Source organism: Leuciscus leuciscus (assembly GCF_965113295.1).
Source record: "Leuciscus leuciscus genome assembly, chromosome: 4".
Classification (NCBI taxonomy): domain Eukaryota; kingdom Metazoa; phylum Chordata; class Actinopteri; order Cypriniformes; family Leuciscidae; genus Leuciscus; species Leuciscus leuciscus.
The window spans coordinates 18764365-18788251 of NC_138728.1; the positions used below are offsets into that span (position 1 = coordinate 18764365).

The 23887-nt window shown below is 37.7% G+C and overlaps 1 protein-coding gene across 1 annotated transcript in view; it reads left to right on the plus strand.

Annotated features, from left to right (window-relative positions):
- Positions 1 to 23887, plus strand: part of LOC309497858 (thyrotropin-releasing hormone-degrading ectoenzyme-like) — a 154176-nt gene that overhangs the window by 121893 nt on the left and 8396 nt on the right. Inside the window, exons 10-16 of the mRNA XM_082168202.1 lie at positions 6780 to 6868; positions 8176 to 8309; positions 8461 to 8516; positions 15710 to 15857; positions 17746 to 17843; positions 18071 to 18178; positions 21652 to 21819. Coding sequence (XP_082024328.1) covers positions 6780 to 6868; positions 8176 to 8309; positions 8461 to 8516; positions 15710 to 15857; positions 17746 to 17843; positions 18071 to 18178; positions 21652 to 21819 — 801 coding nt within the window. The remainder of the gene's footprint in view (positions 1 to 6779; positions 6869 to 8175; positions 8310 to 8460; positions 8517 to 15709; positions 15858 to 17745; positions 17844 to 18070; positions 18179 to 21651; positions 21820 to 23887) is intronic.

Sequence of the window (23887 nt, forward strand, 5' to 3'; positions counted from 1 at the left end):
TTTATTTTATATTTACCGTTCAATAATGCAATCGCTGCTGTCTGTCCCATAGAAGAACATGACAGCCAGCGTACGTTTTGGAACTATTGGGGCTTACATGAACCACGTGACAGCCATAGCGGCGACATCAAAGAGTGTCGCAACTCTCTCTCTCCATGGCTCTGCGTAGGCCTAACCCATGAAGAGAAAACGACTGAAGCTTTGGGGGTGTTGGACTCGATCTACTCCACCTGTGTTTTGATCATCGTTCTGGATCTGATCAAGGCGTAGTCTTTGACAAAAATGTGATTTTCTCAACTATTTTGTTTAAAATGTTGCCTTTATGAAACTTACTGACATTCAAGTGTTGATAAAAAAGGATGCATGAAGCTAATAAAATGTTTTTAAAATTAAAGTAGAGTTAAAGGTATTTTTCAAGTATAAAAAAATAACATTTGAACATAGTAGTATCGGCCTACTGCAACTGCAAAAATTGTATATAAATAGTAAACTATAAGTATAATGTTAAGTTCACTTAAAGAAAACTTGTAGAATAAAACTACTAAACTAGTAGTTTACTGAGAGTAAATTAAAAGAATACTTGTAAAATAAAACTACTAAACTAGTAGTTTACTGAGAGTACATTAAAAGAAAACTTGTAGTATAAAACTACTAAACTAGTAGTTTACTGAGAGTATACTAAAAGAGTAAAAATTATATATAAATGGTAAACTATAAGTATAATGTTAAGTTCACTTAAAGAAAACTTGTAGTATAAAACTACTAAACTAGTAGTTTACTGAGAGTACATTAAAATAAAACTTGTAGTATAAAACTACTAAACCAGTAGTTTACTGAGAGTATACTTCAAAGTTGCTACAAGTATTAAAATAGTAAACTACTAGTATACTCATAAGTTCACTTGCAGTACAAATGAGAAACATAATTATGAACTAGTTGTGCACTTAAAGTTTACTACTGTTACACTTATACCGGTAGTACACTTAAACATATACTTTTATATACTTCAAGTGGGCCAATTTAGTCCCAAGCGGTATTAAAAGAGTACACTTACAAGTTTACTACTAGTACATATTGACATTAGTATACTTACTACATAAAGTATACTTAAAAATATACTTGAACATTACTCAAGTATACTTCATAAAATGAACTTGAAGTATACTTTTTTTTCGTAAGGGATGTCCAAGATAGTTTGCTGATCCGGTTGTTATTTTCACAAGTGTAAAAAGTCTGGAGCTGAAACGTTGTTTCATTAACACCTTTGCACTCGTATCTTACCTGACTTCTGTTTGGATTTTTCACAGCACAGATTTTGTGCTGAGGTGATTTCATGGAGAATATAAACAACTTATTAGTGCTTGAAGGCACAAATTCATTTTCCCATTGCAGACTTGACTGTGTTGGATACGTGCAGTTACTCCTGTGAATTATTTACAGTCCCGATGTGGATCTGAGCCTTACAGAGTCTTATAGTGTGCAGGTATGTGTAGGTCTACGTGAGGTTGGTGTATAACTTTGTAAAACTTATGTCGTAAAACGTATTGCTCAAGTTAGATACTTCAATGATCCTTGAGGGGAAAATTTTGCATTGCTGAAATAACTCAATACTAACAGCTAGAACGCTACTGGGCACATGAATAAAGTTGAAAAAAAAAAAGATCTAGTTTTGACCAAAAAATTATTCTGTGCTATATAATGACTTAAGAAAAAAAATGTGTTCTGTGCAAATGAAATGTTCTGTCATGACACAGGCAGGCTGATATCCTTCTGACATTGCACTTAATCTGCTTTCAATTACATTGTTCTCTATAGGACACACCTGATTGTTTCCTGCTGTTTCAGTACCCAATGAGCTCGCTGCTCAACATTGAAATACTTGGTTAGCGTCTGCTATCGCAGTTTCCAGTGTGCTTTCAGAAACCCTCCATCTTCCCCAGCTCCACCTGTATAGATCTGCTACTGGTAATTCATGTATTCTATTGTACAGCAGCAGCATGTTGTGTAATATGTATTGGCAAAAGCAAGTCCTCTACTTGTTCTGCAGCAGAAGCAGCAATAACCAACAGCAGAGTAGCAGAGCTAGTCCGCCAATGCATATTAACAATGTCATATTTCATCTTCTTCTTTCCAGTTCCTCACGGTCCCAGTGGTTTTAAACCGCTGCTGGGTGATTGATTGAAAGTCTACAAAACATAAATGAACACAACAGCTCAAGCTCAACACAAACTCCAGCCTGTGTGGACCTCCACAGAAGGTTTCAAATGGAGACACTTGTATTTTTTTCTTCTCTTCAGTGCTGCTGGTGTTGGATAAAAGTGTTTTTAGGATTTACAGTATCACACATGTTGAGCCACAAAAAGCCCCCAGTGACTCATTATGGATTGAAAAAGCCAGCGGTCCCTGAAGAGAGCCTGAGATATTATCACACCCTCACAGAGAGACAGTGAGACTGAGACCTCAAAACCCATGAGCAGAGAGAGGATAGTGGTTAATCACAGTGAATTTTAAATGTAGACACATCCAGAGACCATCTGTTACTCTTTTACAGTGGTGATATAGTGTTGAAGGCTCATTTCTCGGTCATATATTGCTAATTATAATTTGCCTGATTTTTATTTTATTTTTTTATGTTTAACAAAAACAAAAAACTTGGAACAACCATATAGCACCAAATCATGGTGGCATTAAATGTTTAGCATTACATATTTTCTTCATAAAATTTCCAAAAGTCCGAAATATATTTGTTTACATTTTTTTTTTATTAGTATTATTTATTAATTTGTGGATATGTACTCATTTATAATTCATTTAAAATTGGGCCCCTTTTTAAATTCTGTTTCTGCCATCTTATAAGGGTCTCCATTTCACATGTGTGCATAACAACTCTTCCTGACCATGGTAAAATCACTGTAATGCACTGCCTCTCATGTTGCTTTCATTTATATAATATTATCCATTAGTGTATGATATCTACAACTGCAGAAAACAAACACGGGTTTGTTCCATAAACATGAAATGATGCCCACATGTCTCATCTCTCACACACTTTACCCGTCTGCTGCAGAGACTGAACTCTTCATTCTTGCTTTAGCTAAAGCTCTGGGCCATAACACAAAAGTTCCTGAGGGATGTAAATAACGATGATGATAACAGACGCTTCCATAAATGAACAAACATGAGCCACCAAATTACCAGCCTGTGGAGAACTTTAATTTTCTTTTGCTTTCTTCTCTTGTTCAATTCCACTGATGAACACAGTTTTATGCAAATGTATCTGTGTGATTTCATTTGAACACACACACAGATGCTTCTATTATCTCTGGAATTCATAAGTATTGTTATCAGCGCTCATCTACGGCAGGATCTATCTCTATAGTCTCCTTATAAACATATGCGTTTAAATACTGTTTCCCAGCAGGCTTCATATAGCCTCAGCTTATGCATAATGTCTTCTCAACTGTGTTAAAGTTATATCCTCTGCGATATAAACTTTCATCCCAGCATCTCCAGTGTCTGCTGTTTACAGCCGTTTCTGCCGCCTTTAAAAATATTGTTGGTGACACTTTAATTAAACCTTTTTTTTAAATACATTATAAAAGTATCTTTAATGCATTGACTATGCCTTGTAATGCTCCTTACAATGCATTGAATGGACTTATGAATAATTGTAACCACATACATTGTAATAATTATGTTACGCCTTTAGAAAGTATAATGCATTAAAAAACACAAGACAAACAACCAATTTCAGGTGAACTAAGGAATCAAAAAAAATTTATGAAAATACATACTGCATTACAACGTACATTATGAATTCCTTTATAATGCATTATACATAAAGGCTTTAAGTAAAGAGTTCCCATATTGTTTTATAACAGAGATTTCGGCCTGTCTTTTCACAAAACCCTAATTGAGGCGTATTCAGACATAATTAAGACACATTAAATCCTGAATGAATGGAGGTGAGTCACCAGCAGCCTGAAAGGGATTTTTGTCCGTTCCTGTCAGTTTTCCAACTAACACAAATGCTTAATGATCCAACCCTTTCCCCACAGCCAAGACTGATATCATGAAATAATCCAGACGGTTCTTCTCATATTTAATCACTAAATGTTGACATTTATGAGGAATATGTTGTGCGTGCCTGTGTAAAGTTCACTGCCACAGTGCTAGGCTGCTGTGACGGTTGCCAGGGTGTTGCTATGTGTTTGTCAGAGTGATTTTTAGCATGTTGCCTCAAGATAAAAGATGGCTTATCATGATATGTTGTTCTAGCCAATGAAAAAAAGCTTTTCTTAAGAAGTTAGGCGCATGCTAAGATAGCTAAGATGTTAACATGCTAACCAAAGGAAGGGATGGTGTTTTTAAACACATAAAATTATGTATAATTTAAAAGACATTCATTAACACATTTTCATGATTAAGCATTAAAACACCATTAAGCGATGTTGTCATTTCTTATCAAGTTATCAGTCACTGAATAAAGTACAATGGGGCGAAAGGCACAGCTTAAGTAAAATGTGCATTTTTAAATAAATATTAATTTTAAATTCATTATAAATATGGTAGACACTCAACTTGATAATGATATCGACCATTTGAATGTAACCATGTCTTGCCAACAAATGAAAAAGCCAGCCAAATATTTAATGTCAATTATTGTGCCCAGGGGCGTCATGCAAGCCAAAATTCTGGGGGGGCACAATCTGAGACGTTGCAATTGTTTTCTGACGGGTGATATGGATCATGTTAGGAGGGGTCAGGGGGTTTCTCCCCCTGAATTTTTTTTAATTCTGGCTGCTAAACATACCATTTCAATGCAGTTTGGGAGGGACAGAAATACCTTAACGGAGCTAGCAGCAACCCTCCTCTATCTGAGGACTAAGTTAAAGTATCTATTTTGTAAGTTTATGTAAAAGACAGGTTGATGAAAGAACTGTAAGCTCAAATTCAAAAGCTTTTGAAGTCTACTTCATTAAAGCATGTTTATACACACACACTTACTGTACACTTAGGCCTACTACACATGATTTTAAAAACAGTACCATTGCAGTTTTTATGTTATGATAATTGGTATGTGACCCAAGAACGATCTTACATTAAATGTACATAAAGGTGCTGAGGTCTGACTTTGTGGTGCTCTGAAATTAAGTTATTTTAATATTAATATGTGATGAAGGACTTTGAAAGAAGTTTGGCAGATTTCAGTGCTGAATAAGGTTAACACTACCCCGTTTATTTGAAAATGGTTCATATTTGACAGAAATTTTAAAAAGTAATCAAAACCGATCAGATAACGTTACTATGGCTTTGTATGGCAGTGACGTTAGCCAACTAGTTTAAGGTTAGACTAGGCTAGCTATCGATAACGTTACACTGACACAACTTAAGTTAATGCTCTGAATTCGCAGCTAATATCAAATCCATAACTTTTTGATCAAGTAAAAATTTCCAGGTCAACCACAAATAATCCCACTACCTTTTAATATCATCCGATAACTAATTCAATGCCGATTTGTTGTTTTGCCCACTTACCACTTCAAGACCATCTGTAAAACATTGCCAGCTCAACGTGCGAGACGAGTGAGTTGCTTGAACATACACAGCAAAGATTCGGGTAGCGCTCTAGATTTGATATAGGCCTACACAGACACCATATTAGGAAAAAGGGGCGGGCTGATGCATTGCTGACCGATTTATTACACATCCAGAAGAATACATTTGAGTCGTTATAGGCTCTGGTATATTATGGAGCACAATAGGAATAAATTATCAGGGAGGAAAAATCTGAGGGGGCACGTGCCCCCTCACTTTGAATGGGCATGACGCCACTGATTGTGCCTTTAGCCTCTACAGAAGGGATGTTTTTACCCTAAATACCAAACTTACATATTCTTTAGTTATTAACAATCTGTTGATTTATCTACTTTTAATTGAAGATCGTTAACTAGACATTCAACTTCAAGTATAAATGGTAATTTTTCACATAATTCTGTAACATTTGAAAACACATTAAATAGCAATAGAACATTAAACCTATAGCACAGAATTGACTTTTGTTGTCCGTGATCATCCGAATTTCCCAGTGAACCTATAAAAAAAGCTGAGGAAGGGGGGAAATTGTTAAATAAAGTTCAAATATTTGTTTGGAGCGTGTTCAAATGATTCAGTCTTACATTAGATCTCATAATGTTACAGTATTTATTGCTTTGGATCAGCTCAGCTGCACTCTTGTTGTCTGGGGTAATTTACGCTGGCAGACAGCAGAACTCCTCCATGTGTGTGTCAGACATTTTGACAGACTGAAAGAGGGACGGCCATCCAGTGTGACAGCTGTCAGACAGAGTTCATACCTAGAGATGTTCATACACACACAATAGCACATGAAAGCTATAGAGTCACAGATGAATCGACATCAAAATGAGGTGGCGACACAGAACATGACAGCGATCGGGTGATGAGTGATACACAGCTGTGTGTGTGTGTGTGTGTGACAGAGAGAGAGATAGAGAGAGAAAGCAAAGCACTCTGGGAAAGAATGAAAGCTGATTTCTTTGAGCTTTGACACTGCTGGGTTTTCTTTGAGCTTCACAATCATCTGATACTCCTGATTTTGTCACTCTGCCTGCAAGAAGGATACACAAATGTATCCCACAATCCCATTAAATCGTGGGCGTCCATTTGTGTCAGATTATACGCATCATACAGTGACATTTAAACTCCTGAGATCAAACAGAAGCGTTTCATCTGTTATTTCTCTCTTTGTCTCATTTCAGCTTCCAGTGGCAAATACCGCTGACGTTCGCAGTGGGAAACTCCAGTCACATATCAACAGAGACCATCATGTGGGTCGCCAATAAAACAGGTACAATTATACGAAGTGCTTTTATTAGCGTATGGACACAGACAGTCACATTATTCTAATGAGGATTTTCAGGACAGTTTAATATCACCCTGACATTTTTGACTGCCCAAAAATGTCAAAATTGTAATTAATAAGAAGAAATAAAAAATGTGCTCATCATAAAAAAGGTGTATTCAAGTCATTGTATGTATGAGCTAACTGATTTTTTTAAGTACATTTTTAGACCTGATCAAAAAATTTGTGTCATGTCCTTGACCCATGAAATCCCTATCAACCAGTGACAGATACAATTTTTTTTCAATTTGATTTCCTCGTAAAATTTGATGAATTCATCTCTCAAGACATGCATGTTTGTATATTCCTTTTAACTAAACACTTCAATGCTGTTCTTCTGTGATTCCCACACTGTTGCAGCACCCACACGTCCACCATCATTACATTCAATCCTATTCCATTACATTCCTCTCCTTTGGGAGATTGAGGCGGATTTTCTTTGGACGAAGCCACAGCGAGTCAAATTCCAAGAGCCGGAATTGAATTTGCTCTGCTAGCGATCCATGTGGCTCAGAGCTGAAATTTCCCCTGATTATGAGACCATTTAACAGCCTCCATTTTCTGCTCACCTTCCATGAAAAACTGCCCTCACCAGGGCTACAATGCAGATGACACCGAGCCGGAGACAATGACTCTTGAAAGAAACACACACTGTAACATAGAGACCCCATTTATATGCATTAACTCACCGCATGACTCTTGAAATCTGTCCGCTGACGGTTGGATGCTTCCTGGATCACGATATACAGCAAATCCATTGAGTCCATGAGCGCTCGAAAGCACTTAACCAGTGAATTTGTTAGCCATGAAAAAGCACAAGGTCTGGCTGGAATATTACAGGTTGAGAACGTGGCAAACACAATAGATTACAGATGTTGTACATACAAAATGCTGAATGCATCGTCTCTTCATGTATATTTCTGTGCAGGTCTGAGTTCATTTCAAAGATGATAAATGTGCTCACAACTTAATATGCATAAAAAGCTTTGCAAGTTCACTGTCGGATAAAATATATCAGTCCATTTGAACTATAGTGACTGGTTTATATTTCATTAGAAATGCAGTCAGTTTAATTGCTTTATGTACATTTTGTTTGTAATGAACTTCCTGTTATCTGAATATATTCTCTGTCATTGAGCGTCTAGGCATCATTTAGCGCCGCATGTTTCTGCTTGTGAGTTGAGCCACAGTGACTGGCAGAAGTGTCATTAAACATTTGTTTCATGTTCTTTTTTTTACTGCTGTATTTATAGAGACGCACAGAGTGGGTCACATGGGCGGCGAGACGTGGTTGCTGGGCAACATCAATCAAACGGGATACTTCCGAGTGAACTACGACCTCCACAACTGGAGACTTCTCATCCAACAGCTGATGAGCAACCCAAAGGTATTCCTTTCTTCCACATCTGTCAGATTTTCTGACTCCTCCCGTTTTATCCAAAGTGTTTCTTCCTCCCCTTCCTCCCATGATTCTTCCTTTTATTCTCCTCATCACTTCCTGCTGTATTGTAAATGTCTGTGCTGTTCTCTCACGGCAGATCATCTCCGTGGGCAACAGGGCCGGTCTGATCGATGACGTCTTCAACCTGGCGAGGTGGGTTCAGTTTGTTACATGCAGAATCATTCAGAGAGTCTGAGACCTGAGATCCATCTAACAGCCTTCACACCCCTGCAGAAACCCCTAGACTATTCAGGCTTATTGTGTCCTGCTTTTTATTCTCACAGTAACTGTCACATTATTTCAGGAGGTCGTGCACCTACCAGTGAGAAAGCTGAAAGTGACAGTGGTGAGGAAAAACTCTTGGAGTATAAAGGCTTTCAGCACAAAAACATCAAGATTTTAGATTAAAACAAAAAATGTCTTTGACCTTCGGTATGGTGAAATTAAGTAATTAAATCTAAGTATGATTAAATACAGTCATAATTAAATGCACCAATTTATTTTGTTATTCCATGAAAACACAATAATTATTGTTTAATACATATTATATCTATTTTTACCAAACTAGACCATTTAAATAATTTTCTTTGTATTTTGTATGTTTTTAATTATAATAGGCTTCATTTCTGAATGACACTCTGATGAATCATGAATTTCTGAAACCTGATTTCCCTAAAGAGCTCTTGATAATACTGGAGGATTTTTCACACGTCAATCAACAGAAAGGTGCTTGCAATGGCTGAAAGTTTCAGAAGGTTACATCATGATTAACAGGTCTGTATGGAAGTGAAAGTGTTGCAAAACTGTTTAAAACTGTAATTTCGCATCCATAACATTCTCCAAACTGATTAAAATAGCATCACCAGACATATTCTATATGATCTGCTGATGCCAGATGAAATCACATTTGACATGATCAAATCTTGTCATATTCACCAGCTGTAGAAATGCATAGAATGCAAAATATTTATCTTTAGGGGCATGCATTACGTTTTGCAGTTCAACCTACTCAATCAGAAACGATAGCCAGACATTTATGAAAATGTTCCTATTATTATGAAAAAGCTCTTTGAGGGTAATTGATGTTCTGAATATAACGATTCATCCACTTGCTGCCATTCAAAAATGAAGCATATTATTATTAAATATGACATTTGCAAATACTTGCTTTCTTTGTCTTTTAGAGAAAGACAGAAATTTGGCAACAAGCATTCGGAAAGACCTAAATTTCAAAGTTAACACCCATTTTCTTCTGGTCAACCTGAAAGGATCTTGATAAAGCCGTCCATCACAATAGAAAGAAGAGTCAGATCCAGTGAACTCCAGCTGGACCTTCATTACTGACAGATACAGCTCTCGTTCTGTACTGTACTCTCGATCTTCTTTTCTCTTTTAGCCCGAAGGCGTTAGTGAAGAAAAAGCCTTTAGCTCATCAGGATGAGACCTGCGGTGAGACCACTGAGCCGTTACTGCGATAGCGGATAATAAGAAAGCGAGGGAAAACCTCTGTTCCCCCTCCTTTCCACTGCGGTCTCATTGTGTCGATCCTTCAGAGCTTCATCATTAGCTGGAAACTCACATGTGAGAAAAGGAAAGACAGAACGGTAAAGGTAGATAGAAAGAACAGAGTTTATTGTGCCACAGGCTGCCAAGCTGCCATTAGTTCCTTCAGCAACGACTGCTCTCCCTAAGGTCCTCTCTGTTTGATACAAGGACTCGCTCATTCTGCTTAATGAAGGAAATATTCAGTCACTGGCAGCTGCTCTTGATGCTACAAAACAACTTATTTCTCAAGCCAAATCACTGTTTGAGTTTCACTGGTGGACTTTCTTAGACATTGAATTTAGGTGCTGCTTTATACAGATTGTGAAATTCATTCACTTTGGACAGTCATTTTTATTCTTCCACCAAACTAAACGAGGAAGCTGTCAGATTCTCTGCTAGCATTAGCTTCGCTGTTCTTCACACTGAAACGACAGGCTCGTGTGCCGGCGCTGTGCGGCTCATGTTGAGATAGACGGGGCTTTAACAGGCATGTGGAGAGTTGTGCTTTTGACCAAAGATGTTTCCTAACCACGAAGGTTCAGTCAACTGACGACAAACCCACAGAGAAACTTGTGTTTATTGTGTCATATTGAGCCGAGAAAGGAAACCTGTTCCTGTGTTGTAGTACGTCATGTTCATTTAGCCTGTTTATTCGGCTCGGCCTTGTTTACCGAACAGCTTGATAATTGAACGTTAACAGGACTGAAGGCAAATCCTTTTGTTCCTGATTTCAGTCTGGTTTGTACATATTTTTTGTCTCTGCTTTAGTTTGCAGCTACTCTTAATAAAAACAAGCGGATGTTAACAGCATGTCTTATTCATCCTCAGGCTCAGATCTGTGGAGGTAGTTATTGGTCCTTACGTTCTCGAGAAGCGAAAATGCCAACCTGCATATTAAAAACAGCATCATCGTTAATCACAGTGTGTAAAATGTCTCATTTCTCTGTAAATTACTGGGATGATAAAGAGTGTTCATATGACTGAGGAAACTGAATGCCTCAAGGGATGTTACCTAATTAAATGCCCCTGGTGCTCATGGGAGTCATTCACCCAGATCAATACTGACTCACAAAGACTTTATTGTGATTATGAATTACTGGATCAATTGAGAAGAAGAAAGCTAGTGTTAGCGAAGACTAGTTGGAGACTGAATATCATATTTAATGTGCATAATAATTGGGTTAATTGCATCGCTTTTCTTCCATAAGCAAGCAAGCATCTTCCATAAAAGTATCTTTAAAGCACAGAGTTATTTAAATATTCTCTGGAGCAACAGCTATACTGAGGTTTTGGATTGAACAGTCAAAAATGTTTGGGTCATATTTCAACCTATGCTAATATTATATTATATTATGTAAATATGAATATGGTATGAATGAAATTCAGATGTACTACATCCACCATGTTGTTACTGTCATGTGACCAACCCACTACAAACTAAAACTAAAAGACTACAAAATAAAAGCACAAGGAACACAAATAAGAAATGCATGACACTATAGACCTTATGCGCCAGAGAAACGAGGGCGCCGCCATCTTTAGAATATTGTCTTTGAACTTCTGTTTTTGCAGTTGCTCTGTATATTTCTATGGCATTGCTGTCCAGGAGTAATTTGATTTTGAAGTGGATTTACTTAATATAAAGTTAACAAAAGTTATCATGAGGATTGTAATGTTTAAAAGCAGATGTCTTAACAAATGTCAGTAGACCGGGAAGATTTTAAAACGAGCCGTTCATTCATAAATACGCAAGATCGCTGTGAAAATACAGACCGGAAGTCAAAAGACAACGAGCGCAGCGCTGAAAAGGGGCGGGGCTACATAAGGTCTATAATATTATGTGCTTAAGAATCATGAAAATAGTGTCAGACTGCAAAAATAGTCATTTTCATCTAGGTTTGTAAGCAATTAACAGTTGCTGTCAACAGTCATATTGATCACCAGCTTCTTGAACCTCCATAAAAACGCTGATCTGTTCTTAGCCCGACATTAGCATCAGCAGGTTGTTGCCGTAAAGACAGAAGGTTGTTTTGTTTGCGACGCTCGTGAAACATCACAACACCTGTCGACAATTCTGCCATACAACACATCGAATACAACTGCCAGAAAGAATTAAAGAACAGTGCCAGGAGAATATTTTGGTTACTTTTCCATATTCTTTTCCTTTGCACAATATTTTTTTATATTTTGTGATGGAGCTTCTTAATTTTCATCTAAATGAGCTACAATTACAGGCTAATTTAAAAGTCAATTACTTATTTAGGAGACTGTTATTTTGCTCTAAAATTCCAAAAAGTTTTTTTCATTAATGAGAATATAAAGAGTTTATTTCAATTCTCCAATGGTCGCTGACGATCATGTTGCCAGACATCACCAGCTCTCATTGAAAATGAAGGATGGCAGGCAATTTTAAAGAGCAGCACACTCTTATTTTTACCTTGCTGTTCTTCTGGAGTGCTATTATCAATGATAAATGGCCTTCATGCAATGTAACACGTTTCTCTGAGGCTGTGTGTGTGTGTATTGGCACATTCCTGAAGCATGAGAGTGATCAGCTCTTTCATTACTGTGCTCACTAACAGCAGGGAAACTTCAATGCCTCATGACACTTTTATGGTAATGTTCTGTTCATATTTAATGAACATTTTCCCTCCAACCTTCGATCAGAAAGCTGAATAATTCAAAAATACAAGGAAGAAAGCAAAGTTTTATGAAACGGAGAAACTGAATGGCCTCCAGTCGCTGCTGTTTTGCATTTGGCAATAATGGAAGCGTCTCTAAATATAAATGATAGCCATTATAAAATATTTGTATATTACTACCATTTTAAGAAAAAAATATAAAGAAACACTTTAACTTTAATAGTCTTATGAACATTAAAATATGAGTATATGACAGTTTGTATATTTATAATGATCAACTATGACAGACTGTATGTTCATTTAGTCTATTAATTACCGGTGTTTAACTCTCTGGAGGTTAATGTGACCAAACAAGAGGTGATTTGTGCCGTCCACTGGCCATCATTCACTTCACCTTTAATGTGACTTGACCGGTGAACACTTTGCAATAATTTATGTGCTCAGTGTCTCTAAGCACATAAGCTTAATGAGAAACAAAACATAATTAATGCACATGCAATGTTATTAAGCTCTTGACTGCATCCTTCATGTCTTGTGTGCACATCAATTCTGACAATATAAATGTAATATTTCCATGTAATCAGTGTGAAAGAATAACAGACAGCCGATGAGTGTTTCAAGTGCACTGGCATCATTATAGACTGATTAATCGCTTATTTTAATACAATTATTGCTCATTAGACCACAGTTTAATGCTTTATTCTGTTTGGTTGACACAGTGGTTTTGATTCATTTTCTATAACTCCACAGATGTGAAGTAGTTCCAGGTCTGTCGAGCTGGTTTCTAAGCAATATACACAACCAATGCTGTGCAGAAGTCATTTACTCATGCTTTAGACACAGCATTTAGAAAATGTTTGCAGATAAATAGCATTATTGACTCCAGACTGTTGAATTATTGGAAATTAATACATGCCCGAGGTGTAAAAGCCACTGCAATCCTTAAGCCACTTGCATTTACTTTAAATAATTCAACAGTGTATAGAGTCAATTGCGCCTGACTGCAATCAATCTGTAAGACCAACAAAAATGTTAGTGTCAGTCAAATAAAGCATTTCTGAGCTCTTATGTTTGGAATATTTTGGTCATTTTTAAATAAATTGAGCAACAATGTTTCAATACTTTTCCATAACCATGTATCATACTTCATAATGAAACATTAATCTCTGAACTTTAAATATTAAAGGCAGATAAAAACTCTCCGTCCTTCTATAGGTTGTTCTAAATAATAAGAACGGTTCCTGATCTTAATTAGACACAAATAAATTCACCTTTGCTTGATACTATAAACACATTTACTGCTTTTTTTCATGGAGATGTTGAAATAGTTTCAAATTTTTCACATCCTCAATTGTCTCCTGCTAATGTTATTGCAAATCAGTTTGTAAATCTTAAAAACCTCCTTGGTTAACAGTGGGTGTCTGTGAGTAACTGTGATTAATGTCCCAATTAAATGTGTGTTGGGTGAATCTGTCCTCTGGAATTTAATGAGTCCATTTACAAGTCTGATCACTTCCTTTTTCGCCTGACCTCTGATTCGGAGTGCTTATGCTCTGCATAAAATAATGAGAATATGAAAAAGATGACCCAGGCTCATTGAAAAAAAGGCGATTCTGCCAATTATTATTAGTATTATTATTACATTTTTTTTGACAGTTTTGCAAAACTTAAAAATAGTACATATACAGTACAATTCACTGTAGAAAGGAAGACTATTAGCAGTAAAACAATTATAAAAAATTCATTTCACACAAATTATTACGGTGGCAGATTTTCGATTAATAAAGACTAATCAATTTTGAACCTGCATCATATATAATCAAGTGCAAATTCTTATTTGCCGTTAAAAAACTACTGTCAGGATTTACTAAAGTCACGCAGTGAAAAATTTGTGCGGAAAAGGCATAGACAGAGCTATCTTTGCGGCTGAACTTATTGAATATGCATTTGTGGGAGTTTCCCTTTCAGACACAAAATTTATGGGAGGAGAGTATTTAAATGAATCATGTAAGGTGATTTACTGAGATTTTCGCTAGTCAATTTACTGGTGTTTGTGCCATTATTTACTGCCCAAAAAGCATGTCTTAACCAGACGCTAACTCGCGCTGCTCTTGGTAGATTGCGTTGGTCATCATGGAAATGATCCGGCTGTCTGTGTTCTTTAATTTGCATGTCGTCAGTAGATCATGCGTAGAACTCGCTTTTTTTGGAATTATGCTCTCATGCTAATTTGCCCTGTTTAGTAAATCTGGCCCTTTATTTCCAAACTGCCGAGATACGTGATAAAATGCTGCCAGATTCAGCTTTCGTATGTTTTTGATCAAGCTAAATGGGATTTTAGCGCCACTCACTTGACATTTCACTTTGAAAGTGTGGTGAAATGCACAAGAAACAATGTAATGTCATTTTGCACAGGCACGTTTTTCCAATGAACCTGGGTTGGAAATAGTCCCTCTTACGCAACTGATTTCAAATGCTCTTTTCATGTGGCATGCAAATTAGCACTACTCATGTGAAGTGCACTCAGATACGACTGACAATTGATTTCAATTGAGTTTGCCATTAGCTGTTGCTAAGCTAACAACAAAACACTCAAATAAACATAAAACTACACAGCACACACAAAGTACGCATTATTATGAACCTGAAAAAGATGCTAGCGACAATGCTGGCCTGTTCCAAACATTGTTATGCGGTTGCTTGTGTGTTCTAGGCAGTAACTTAATATAATGGTGACACTATGCTACGTCCTTTAGATTCAAAGACTCATGGAAAGTCTCGTCTTTCTTGTGTTTTTGGTCTGAGGATATTGGCCACCTCTCTGTTTTTCTGCTCTCATAGGAGGGTTGTAGGCATTTCTGAAAGGACCGAAGGGAAAAAAGAAGACATTTGAATCTTTAAAAAGAGATCTTATGTTTTATGGATTTATGCAAATTGAACACGACTGTAGCCGAACAGGAGAAGCTGTTTTTTTGGGGGGGTTACAGCACATTATGACTCCCCACGCAGAGCACAATGCCTGGCAGGTATTCTAAACGAATGATGATGAACAAAATGAACTGTTTGTAATCAAATGTTAACGATGTGTCTACCAAGGGGGAAATATGCTTCAAATGTGTTGCTAGTGTCTTATCCTCCTACTCTCTTTCTTCTCTCTAGAGCGGGGTATTTGCCCCAAAACGTCCCCCTGCAGATGATCTCATATTTGTCTCAGGAGAGCGAGTTTCTGCCCTGGCACGCTGCTAGTCGAGCTCTTTACCAGCTGGACAAACTCCTGGACCGCACTGAAGACCACAGCCTGTTCAGCGTGAGTCTGATCTCACATCAGTTTGGTGTCTGTTGGATTTTAACCTTGACTAGTGCAATAAGAAAGACACAACTGATATCTAGCAGCACGTCTCATATGACTCGACAGATCGAACTTAAGACTTCCTCTGATCATTATTCCACAACAGTCCACAATGTTTCAGGCACAATGCCTGTTTTAGAAACTGGTGTGAAAAACAGTGAGATTTCCACCATCGGTTGTGTTTTAATGGCTCTATGTTCAGACTAGCACACTACCATATCATCCTACCAGTCTGCATGTTGTGAATAGTGTGAATAGAGCGCATGTGTGTGGAAATTCCCAGATGAGCTTCTGCAAGTATATAATGAGGGCACTGTGTGAAATACTGTTTCCCACAATGCAGTGCACTTGATTCAATCTTCCATTTCCCGTGTGACGAATGAAACCTGCACAATATCAACTGTCATTTTGATCTGCTTCTTCTAGATACGTTATTTGATCAGAATGAGAAATGTACATTTTTACAGAAAAAGCACAATATATCGATTTTTTTCTGTTTTTATAAATAATATGCAGTGTATAATGTGCAGTATGCTAGTATTTCATTCTGAACATCATGATGACAGAGTGAGACAGTCTCTCTGTTTCTCCGGCTTCATATTCATTTATCACTTTGTTATTCAGAGTAGCATTCACACGCCTACCCACAATCCCTCAGTGCGCATGAGTAATTTCTGCCCCTCCTCTGTAATGGACGACCCTTTTGTGTCTGCAGTGAGTGTGTGATGAATTTAATAGTGTCTTCTCTCTGTAACTCTCATTTATTGTGTTTACTGTGAGACAGAGCAGATGTTTAGCATGTAATGCAAGACAGGAAACAGCTGGAGCAAATTAGTCAGGTGCCTTCAAATCATGTGACCAGGTGTCTCAACCGTCAGTCCAAACCAGTGTGTGTGTGTGTGTGTGTGTGTGTGTGTGTGTGTGTGTGTGTGTGTGTGTGTGTGTGTGTGTGTGTGTGTGTGTGTGTGTGTGTGTGTGTGTGTGTGTGTGTGTGTGTGTGTGTGCGCATGCTGCGTCACTAATTGTCAAACTGAGATTACTCTGTTGGCAAAACTATAACACATCACTCAATGTTTGTAGTAACAGCTTGACAAACACACCTGATCATCTGTACGGTTCACCACATTATGGAAAACAATGTCCTCTACCTCTGTCCCAGTGTTTTACTGTATGTGCTTTTATCCGTGTAAGTGTGTGTGTGTGTTAAGAATTGAATTGCAGCATAGCAGGGTCTAATTGTGATCATTCTCTCGTCTCAGTAAGAGGGCATGAAGGAGAGCAGTCATGCTAAATTAGCCATGACATCACCTGCTGTTACATTTCCCTCAACCGTATGGAGAGTCAAAACACACACACATGCACACGCACACACAGTGTATAAACTGTATAAACATTACAAAACAACACAATATATTCAGTTTGAATCAACATTCTCTCTCGTTCTCTTTTCACGAGGACTCAGCAGCTTCTGTTAGTAAATGTTGTACAATTATTTGTCCAGACAGTTATATATGTAAATATTCTAATATGTTTTAAAGCTGAAAGCTAGTTCATAAAATCTTAAACATTTCTGAATGACCCATTTTTTGCTGCTTAGTTTTCATAAATGGTCTGGATGTATTCGGGAGTGAGTTTTATACATTTACAAAGTACAAATATGAGTACAACATACTGTTATTTCAAGGGAAATTTAAATCCTGGTCTCAACATGGCAACCACTGACTCATGTTATGCCTCTTGTTTGGTTTTGCTTTACTTGTGTTTTATTATATTTCTTGTTTAGATTTTTGTTGTATTGTTTTGCTTTAATTATTTCCTTTGCTTTACTTTTTGTTTTGTTCACCAGGACTATGTTCTAAGACAGGTGGAACCAAAGTATCACAAGCTGGGCTGGCCAAGCACTTCCCCTGACGGCTCCTTCATGCAGCCGGCTTATCAGGCCGAGTGAGTCTTGAGTTTCATCTTTCTTGAATTATGTATTACAGTTATAAACTTATATGTAGTCTATGTAAGGACACCGAATTGCAAAGTGTAAGTCGGATATTTTCCACCTCAGAGATGGGAATGACCTCAGTAGACATGTATTTAATTTTTCATTTTTCCTTTTCCTCCATCTTTAACTTTCTGCTGCTCTTCTTCCCTGCTGGTATCCTTCCCTCTTTCCTCCTCAGAGAGTTGCAGAGAGAGGTGATCATGCTGGCCTGCAGTTTTGGAAGCAAACACTGTCACCGCCAAGCTGTGTCTCTCATTTCAGACTGGATTTCCAGCAACAAGAACAGGTGAGCAAATTTACAGTGTGACAAACACATATTGTACCATAACAGCTTTTATTCAAGTCCAGTGATTCCTGTCTGGACACAAATCCAAACGTATAGCTAAACGCCATAATGAAGTTCAAGGTTTCAATTAATTCCTGTTTTGAGGTAGCTCTTCTGTAAACTTTTTCTCAAATTAGTTAGTGTAAACCATAGATTAAATCAGATAACTCAGATTCACTGAATCGGCCTAACATACTAACAGTTAACAACTAGACTTGACCGCTGCATAAACATAGTCCTGCAGGAAACCTGGTGAAGAAAAAGTACATGAATAAAAAAAAAAAATCCTCATTGAGAAACCATACTTCAACAGTGACAGCCACAGTTGTCCTTTTCGATTTGGTCAAACGCACATTACATTTCTGCAATAATATCGAGGCACAGTGCTGGAAGGAGTGTGGTGTGTGTGGACACTTTTAGGTCTGATCAATATGTCCTGCTCATCAGCCCTGCCAACATTCATACAGTAGGAGCTTTATTCCAAGTGTCCATGGAAACACACAGTCTGATTTGTTTTCCCTGCTGCCCACAGCAATGTTCACATGCATGTATGCAGTATCACACTGTCAAACACACCAGCCCTCTGGAAGGCACTAATGGCCACAATGGAGAATAAACAGGATTGTGTTTGTTTGTCTGAATAAATGGTTTTACCATGCACAAGATATTGCGTTTGCCCAGTTTTTAGGAAAACATTTTTTGTCCTTGAGCCAAACAGTTGGCCGCACGCCTACAAGCACATGAAAGACCACACACACAGTTCATCACACATTGGCAACCCCAAATACATTGGATATTTGCTTGCTGACTTCACAACTGTGCCTTTATATTGACAGATAGACCTTAAATACACACACGGATGCTTTATTACACATATGATGTGTCACATATTGACCTTGACTTCACATAATGTGCTTTTAATGACTTGTTGAGGTCTCTAACATGACATGAGCTTCTCCGATAGCAGCAGATTGCTCTGTTTAAGAGCTTTTTTGCCTATATTCTTGCTTTCAACATGTGAAGTACACACACAGTTGTATTCAGCCAGTGTTTGACCTGCTCAGTCAAAGATGTTCCACTCTTTTGCCCTGAAACGGCTCAATTGCTCTGGCAGTGTCTCTGTAATTATTACCCCGTGGAGTCTAGTGTGAGGTTTCTGATCGTGTCTGAACTGACAGAAAGTCTCTGTACTGAACACAATCCCTCCTGATAGACGTATCATCATGTGGACAGCTTAGTTTAATTCTCTGGCAGAGAGTTAGAGCTCATGAAAGGCACCTAAAATGCTTTAGTTTCTCATGTACGACTGTCAAGTCAACAGATGAAAAGAAATTATTTCTGAAATGCATCTGCTAGAGTTGCTGCCTTTCTTCTCGACTGTTTTTATGGTATTAGTTTTAGCATACTTTTAATAGTATTATAATTTTGACTAATTTAGCATTTTATTGAATGTGCCTTAACTGTTCTGAATTGTTTTTCAAACTGTGCCTCTGTGATCTGCCAGATGTGTCCTTCATTGTCCTTTCTTCAAAAATGACCTCTAGTCCTGCTGGGATAATAAAAAGAATCTGTTCAGTTTGATATTCAGGGATAAGCAGCACATAAAAGAGGAATGCGTTGACCTTTATGTCTTTTTATGGTTTAGGTGATGATAATGTCACAGGAATGACCCAGCAGAGTTTATGAGCTGCAAAGAAAGACTTCAGATCACTGTGAAGCCAAAGACAAACTCTGACAAAACCTCCTCATGTGCTTTATTGATTAAAAACAAGATACCACAGACTGAGAAAAGAAGATAGGGCTGAAAATAAAGTCAGACGCTTCTGTCGAGAGAAACTGAAGCAGCTATGTTTTTTTTAATGTTTTTTTTTTATAGTGCATCATACAGATGATATTTAGTCTCTATTTGAAACAATAAAGTCTCAAACATTGTAAAATACACAAACTTTGTACATTGTTTCAAGAACACAAGTGTCTCACAGACAAATAAGTTCTAGACGTATATACGAATCTAATAACAGTCTTTTATTATAAATGTGTTGCCCTCCAAACAGCCACATTATACAGAAAACCATAATATTCATGTTATAATATCAGATGTAAAAATTAGATTGATGGATTGTGTTTCTCTACCATTTTCATTCTGAAAATATTGAATAAGTCATGAATTTTCCAGATATAATGGCAGCTAACGGAACGGCACAAATATTATTGTTTAACTGCGTTTCTGAATTCGCTTAGACTTCCTGTCAGTGGCAGTCATAAACAAGACATCACCTTCACAGGTGTGGAAATTTCAGTCTATACGCTCCAATTGGATGTGACATGATTTTATATTTTACTGAATGTGCCGTTCTCTGTATTGCTACATTGAAAACTCCCAGAGGCTCCGACGGCTCATCCAGAATCAGCAGGTCTTTATTGCGCTTTGTTTGAGCAAATCAAAAGTTCAGTCACTGTATCGCCACAGCTCCTCCAGAGGTTTAATATTATTTCTTCTTCCTGTACGAATATTACATGCATCGTCTCACAGCCTGAGAGCCTTTTCTTTCTGAGTTCTTCTACTGTAGACTGTTATTCTTTTCTGAGATTTATAACCAGATGATATTATGGGTCCATTCAGAGGTTACTTATGACCTGTATATCTCTAGACTATATATATATTGCATTTTGACTCACTTTGGGAGGCCTGCTGGGATGATTTGAGTCCAATCTTCCCCACTTAAATGATTAACTTTAGAAAATATCATCAAATTAGATCAGCTGGTGTGTTATTATGAACATTTCTTGCTGTGACAGAATTCTAAGTGATTGCAGATAGCAGAAGACCACTTGAGGCAAAGTGGTCCATTTGAAATCTTAAATCTTTTATTTAAAATGATAGACAACAGACAATTTGAGCGGAAAGAAGAAACCGCAAAAGACACCTCAAATTCTCACATAAGCATACAAATAAAAACATGCAAAAATACACTCACACTGTTTTTCATTGATTCTGAGGTGAAACATTGACTTGTTATCTTTGAACAACCATGAGGACTAAACAAATTGCTGCTGTTTTAGAAAAAATGTCTCTTCGGGAAAATGTATTTATCAGGAATTAGAACAAGAATTAGGTGTGTGCACAATGTGATCTGCCATGTGAATCTAATGTAAACATCAGTAAAATGTTTACTGAACAAACAAGCACCATTGAGTGTGCATATATTCCAATCAATGTATCACAATTTGTCACTATTTTCTCTGGACTTTAAAAGTAAATTTATGTTTTCTATTAAAGTTTTTGACCCCATCAATACAGTTGTACATGTTACATGTATTTAAATGCTAATGATATTATTTACTAGCTGTGAATGTTTACCTCAAAATATCCAAACATAAATGTGAAGTCAGCTTGTGACTTCAATCAGATATTTCAATCTTCTGTCCCACAGGATTCCACCTAATGTGCGGGACATTGTGTACTGCACAGGCGTGTCTCTGATGGATGAGGACGTGTGGGAGTTTATCTGGATGAAGTTTCATTCCTCTACAGCCATCTCTGAGAAGAAGGTTCTTCTGGAGGCCTTGACCTGCAGTGACAACATCTTCTTGCTCAACAGGTCAATCGACACTCTTACCAACTCATTGACAATAACATGATGAGGCAAAGAAATTCAAATAACAAGTTACCGGAGCATAACACATTGCTCAATCAGTCTTAGCGGGAAGATTTAGCATCTAAAACAAATCTTCCAAATTGCCATTCTATTGATAGCAAGAAGTATCTGTAAGTCTCTGGAGGATGTACGACACTCCTCTGACTATAACTCTGTTTGTAGTCTGCTGTACCTCATGAAGTAATCCGATTCAATCCCTTCCACCACGTCATGTCGCTCATACCAGCAGAGCTGCACTCACTCCTCTGACAGGGCTGTAAAAACAATGGCTGCCGTAAGGGCTTTTCCCACAAGTCTCCATGGTGCCTTAAATCCTCTCCCGACTCAATAGTTGGATGAGGACGGTGACGGATTACACCCTGTCCAGCCCAGACGAGGATCTCACAGCCCACACATATTTTGAAGCAGTTCTCTTCGGATTCACTGTGGGTTTGACATCTCCATTTATTCAGTTGCATTTGGTCATTGTTTTATAGATGCTATGAGAGAAAGAAACTTGCCCATATAAAGAGACCCACCCTGACCCCTCTCTGCAGTGAGTGTTCAGCACTATACAGACTGATTCCTGTGGGAATCTTCAGCATGAGTCTGTTTAAAGGGATGTGGTTTACCTCGCTAGAGGAAGAATATAAATAGTGCCACACTTAAGCACACATTTCCATTCATTACATCCAGGCATCTTCATGTTAAAATACTTTTGATCAAATTATGGTCAGCGAGGAACCTTTTCATTTTTTTGTATTGTGCTAATTTCATTCCTTGAAGCTAAAATCAATGAGCATTACAAGCTCTCAGTGATCCATGACTCGGGTGTCATACACAGTACACCTAGATACAACATCTAAAAGTCAGGCAGCTGAACCCTGAATATAAAATCCTCTGCAGGAACCTCCAGCATTCTCCTACAATACAAACTCTTGAAGGCCACGTGCTTCTGATGGTAACTTATCAAGTAGTACTCTATGTGTTTCTGTATCAACATACCTTTCAACCAGTGTGATTGATGGGTTCCGTTTAGATGTTAGAGACTGACTAAGGATTGATGTTGAAGCTTGAAATATAATGCACCCTTCCTTCTGATTTGTAGTTGAGTTGTAGTTGAGACCAGGGTTGCATTTCCCAAAGCCAACTATGGTCGCAATTTCTATGGTCGACCCTCTTCTTGTCTTGGCCTTTAATCAAACTCAAATGAGCTAGGCTTGACTATAGCACTGCTATTGGTTAAACTCTAAACTAATACTGAGCCTTATGCCATTGGAATCTTTGGCTCAAGATGATCAAAAGACATATCTTCGATTTCATTTCCGGTATGCACATTTTTCTGCCATCTTGGATTTTCAAATAAATCTACTTTTTCATACTCCTCATAGGCCATTTGCCCAATAACATTGTGTGTGTGTGTGTGTGTGTGTGTGTGTGTGTGTGTGTGTGTGTGTGTGTGTGTGTGTGTGTGTGTGTGTGTGTGTGTGTGTGTGTGTGTGTGTGTGTGTGTGTAAGTGTGTAAGCATGCTTAATGGAGTTAACATGGAAAATTGCCTTGCTTTAGTGGAGATTACTGTTGGAAACAAACACTTTTAAAGTCCCGGTGAAATGAAAATTTACCCTATTTACTTTGTTAGCGCATATTACTAGTCTTGTGGTGAACTTTTAATCCGTGCAAGTTAAGACACAGAAAAAAATAGTTTGCCGTGGTAATCTTTAATCAAAGTCTGAAAATGTACTTCCGGTCTGGAATGGCGTCTTTTTCTGATGACGTAGGCTTGGCGGCTTGGGTTGAAAAACGCTTAACCACTCCCCTCAAACCGTTAGTCTGCTATGAGCGAGAGATGGAGAGGAGGAGCGCTAGAGTAAAACCCTGCCCTCTGTTCAATATTCCGTTTCACTGGGAAATACGTCACAACACTGGAGAAAAATCGTTTGCAACTTCCGGTTCACGGGGACTTTAAAATTAAAGTGAGCCAATGAGTGGTCCTCTGCTGCCATCTGCTGGTTATAATCGTAATTTTGCCAT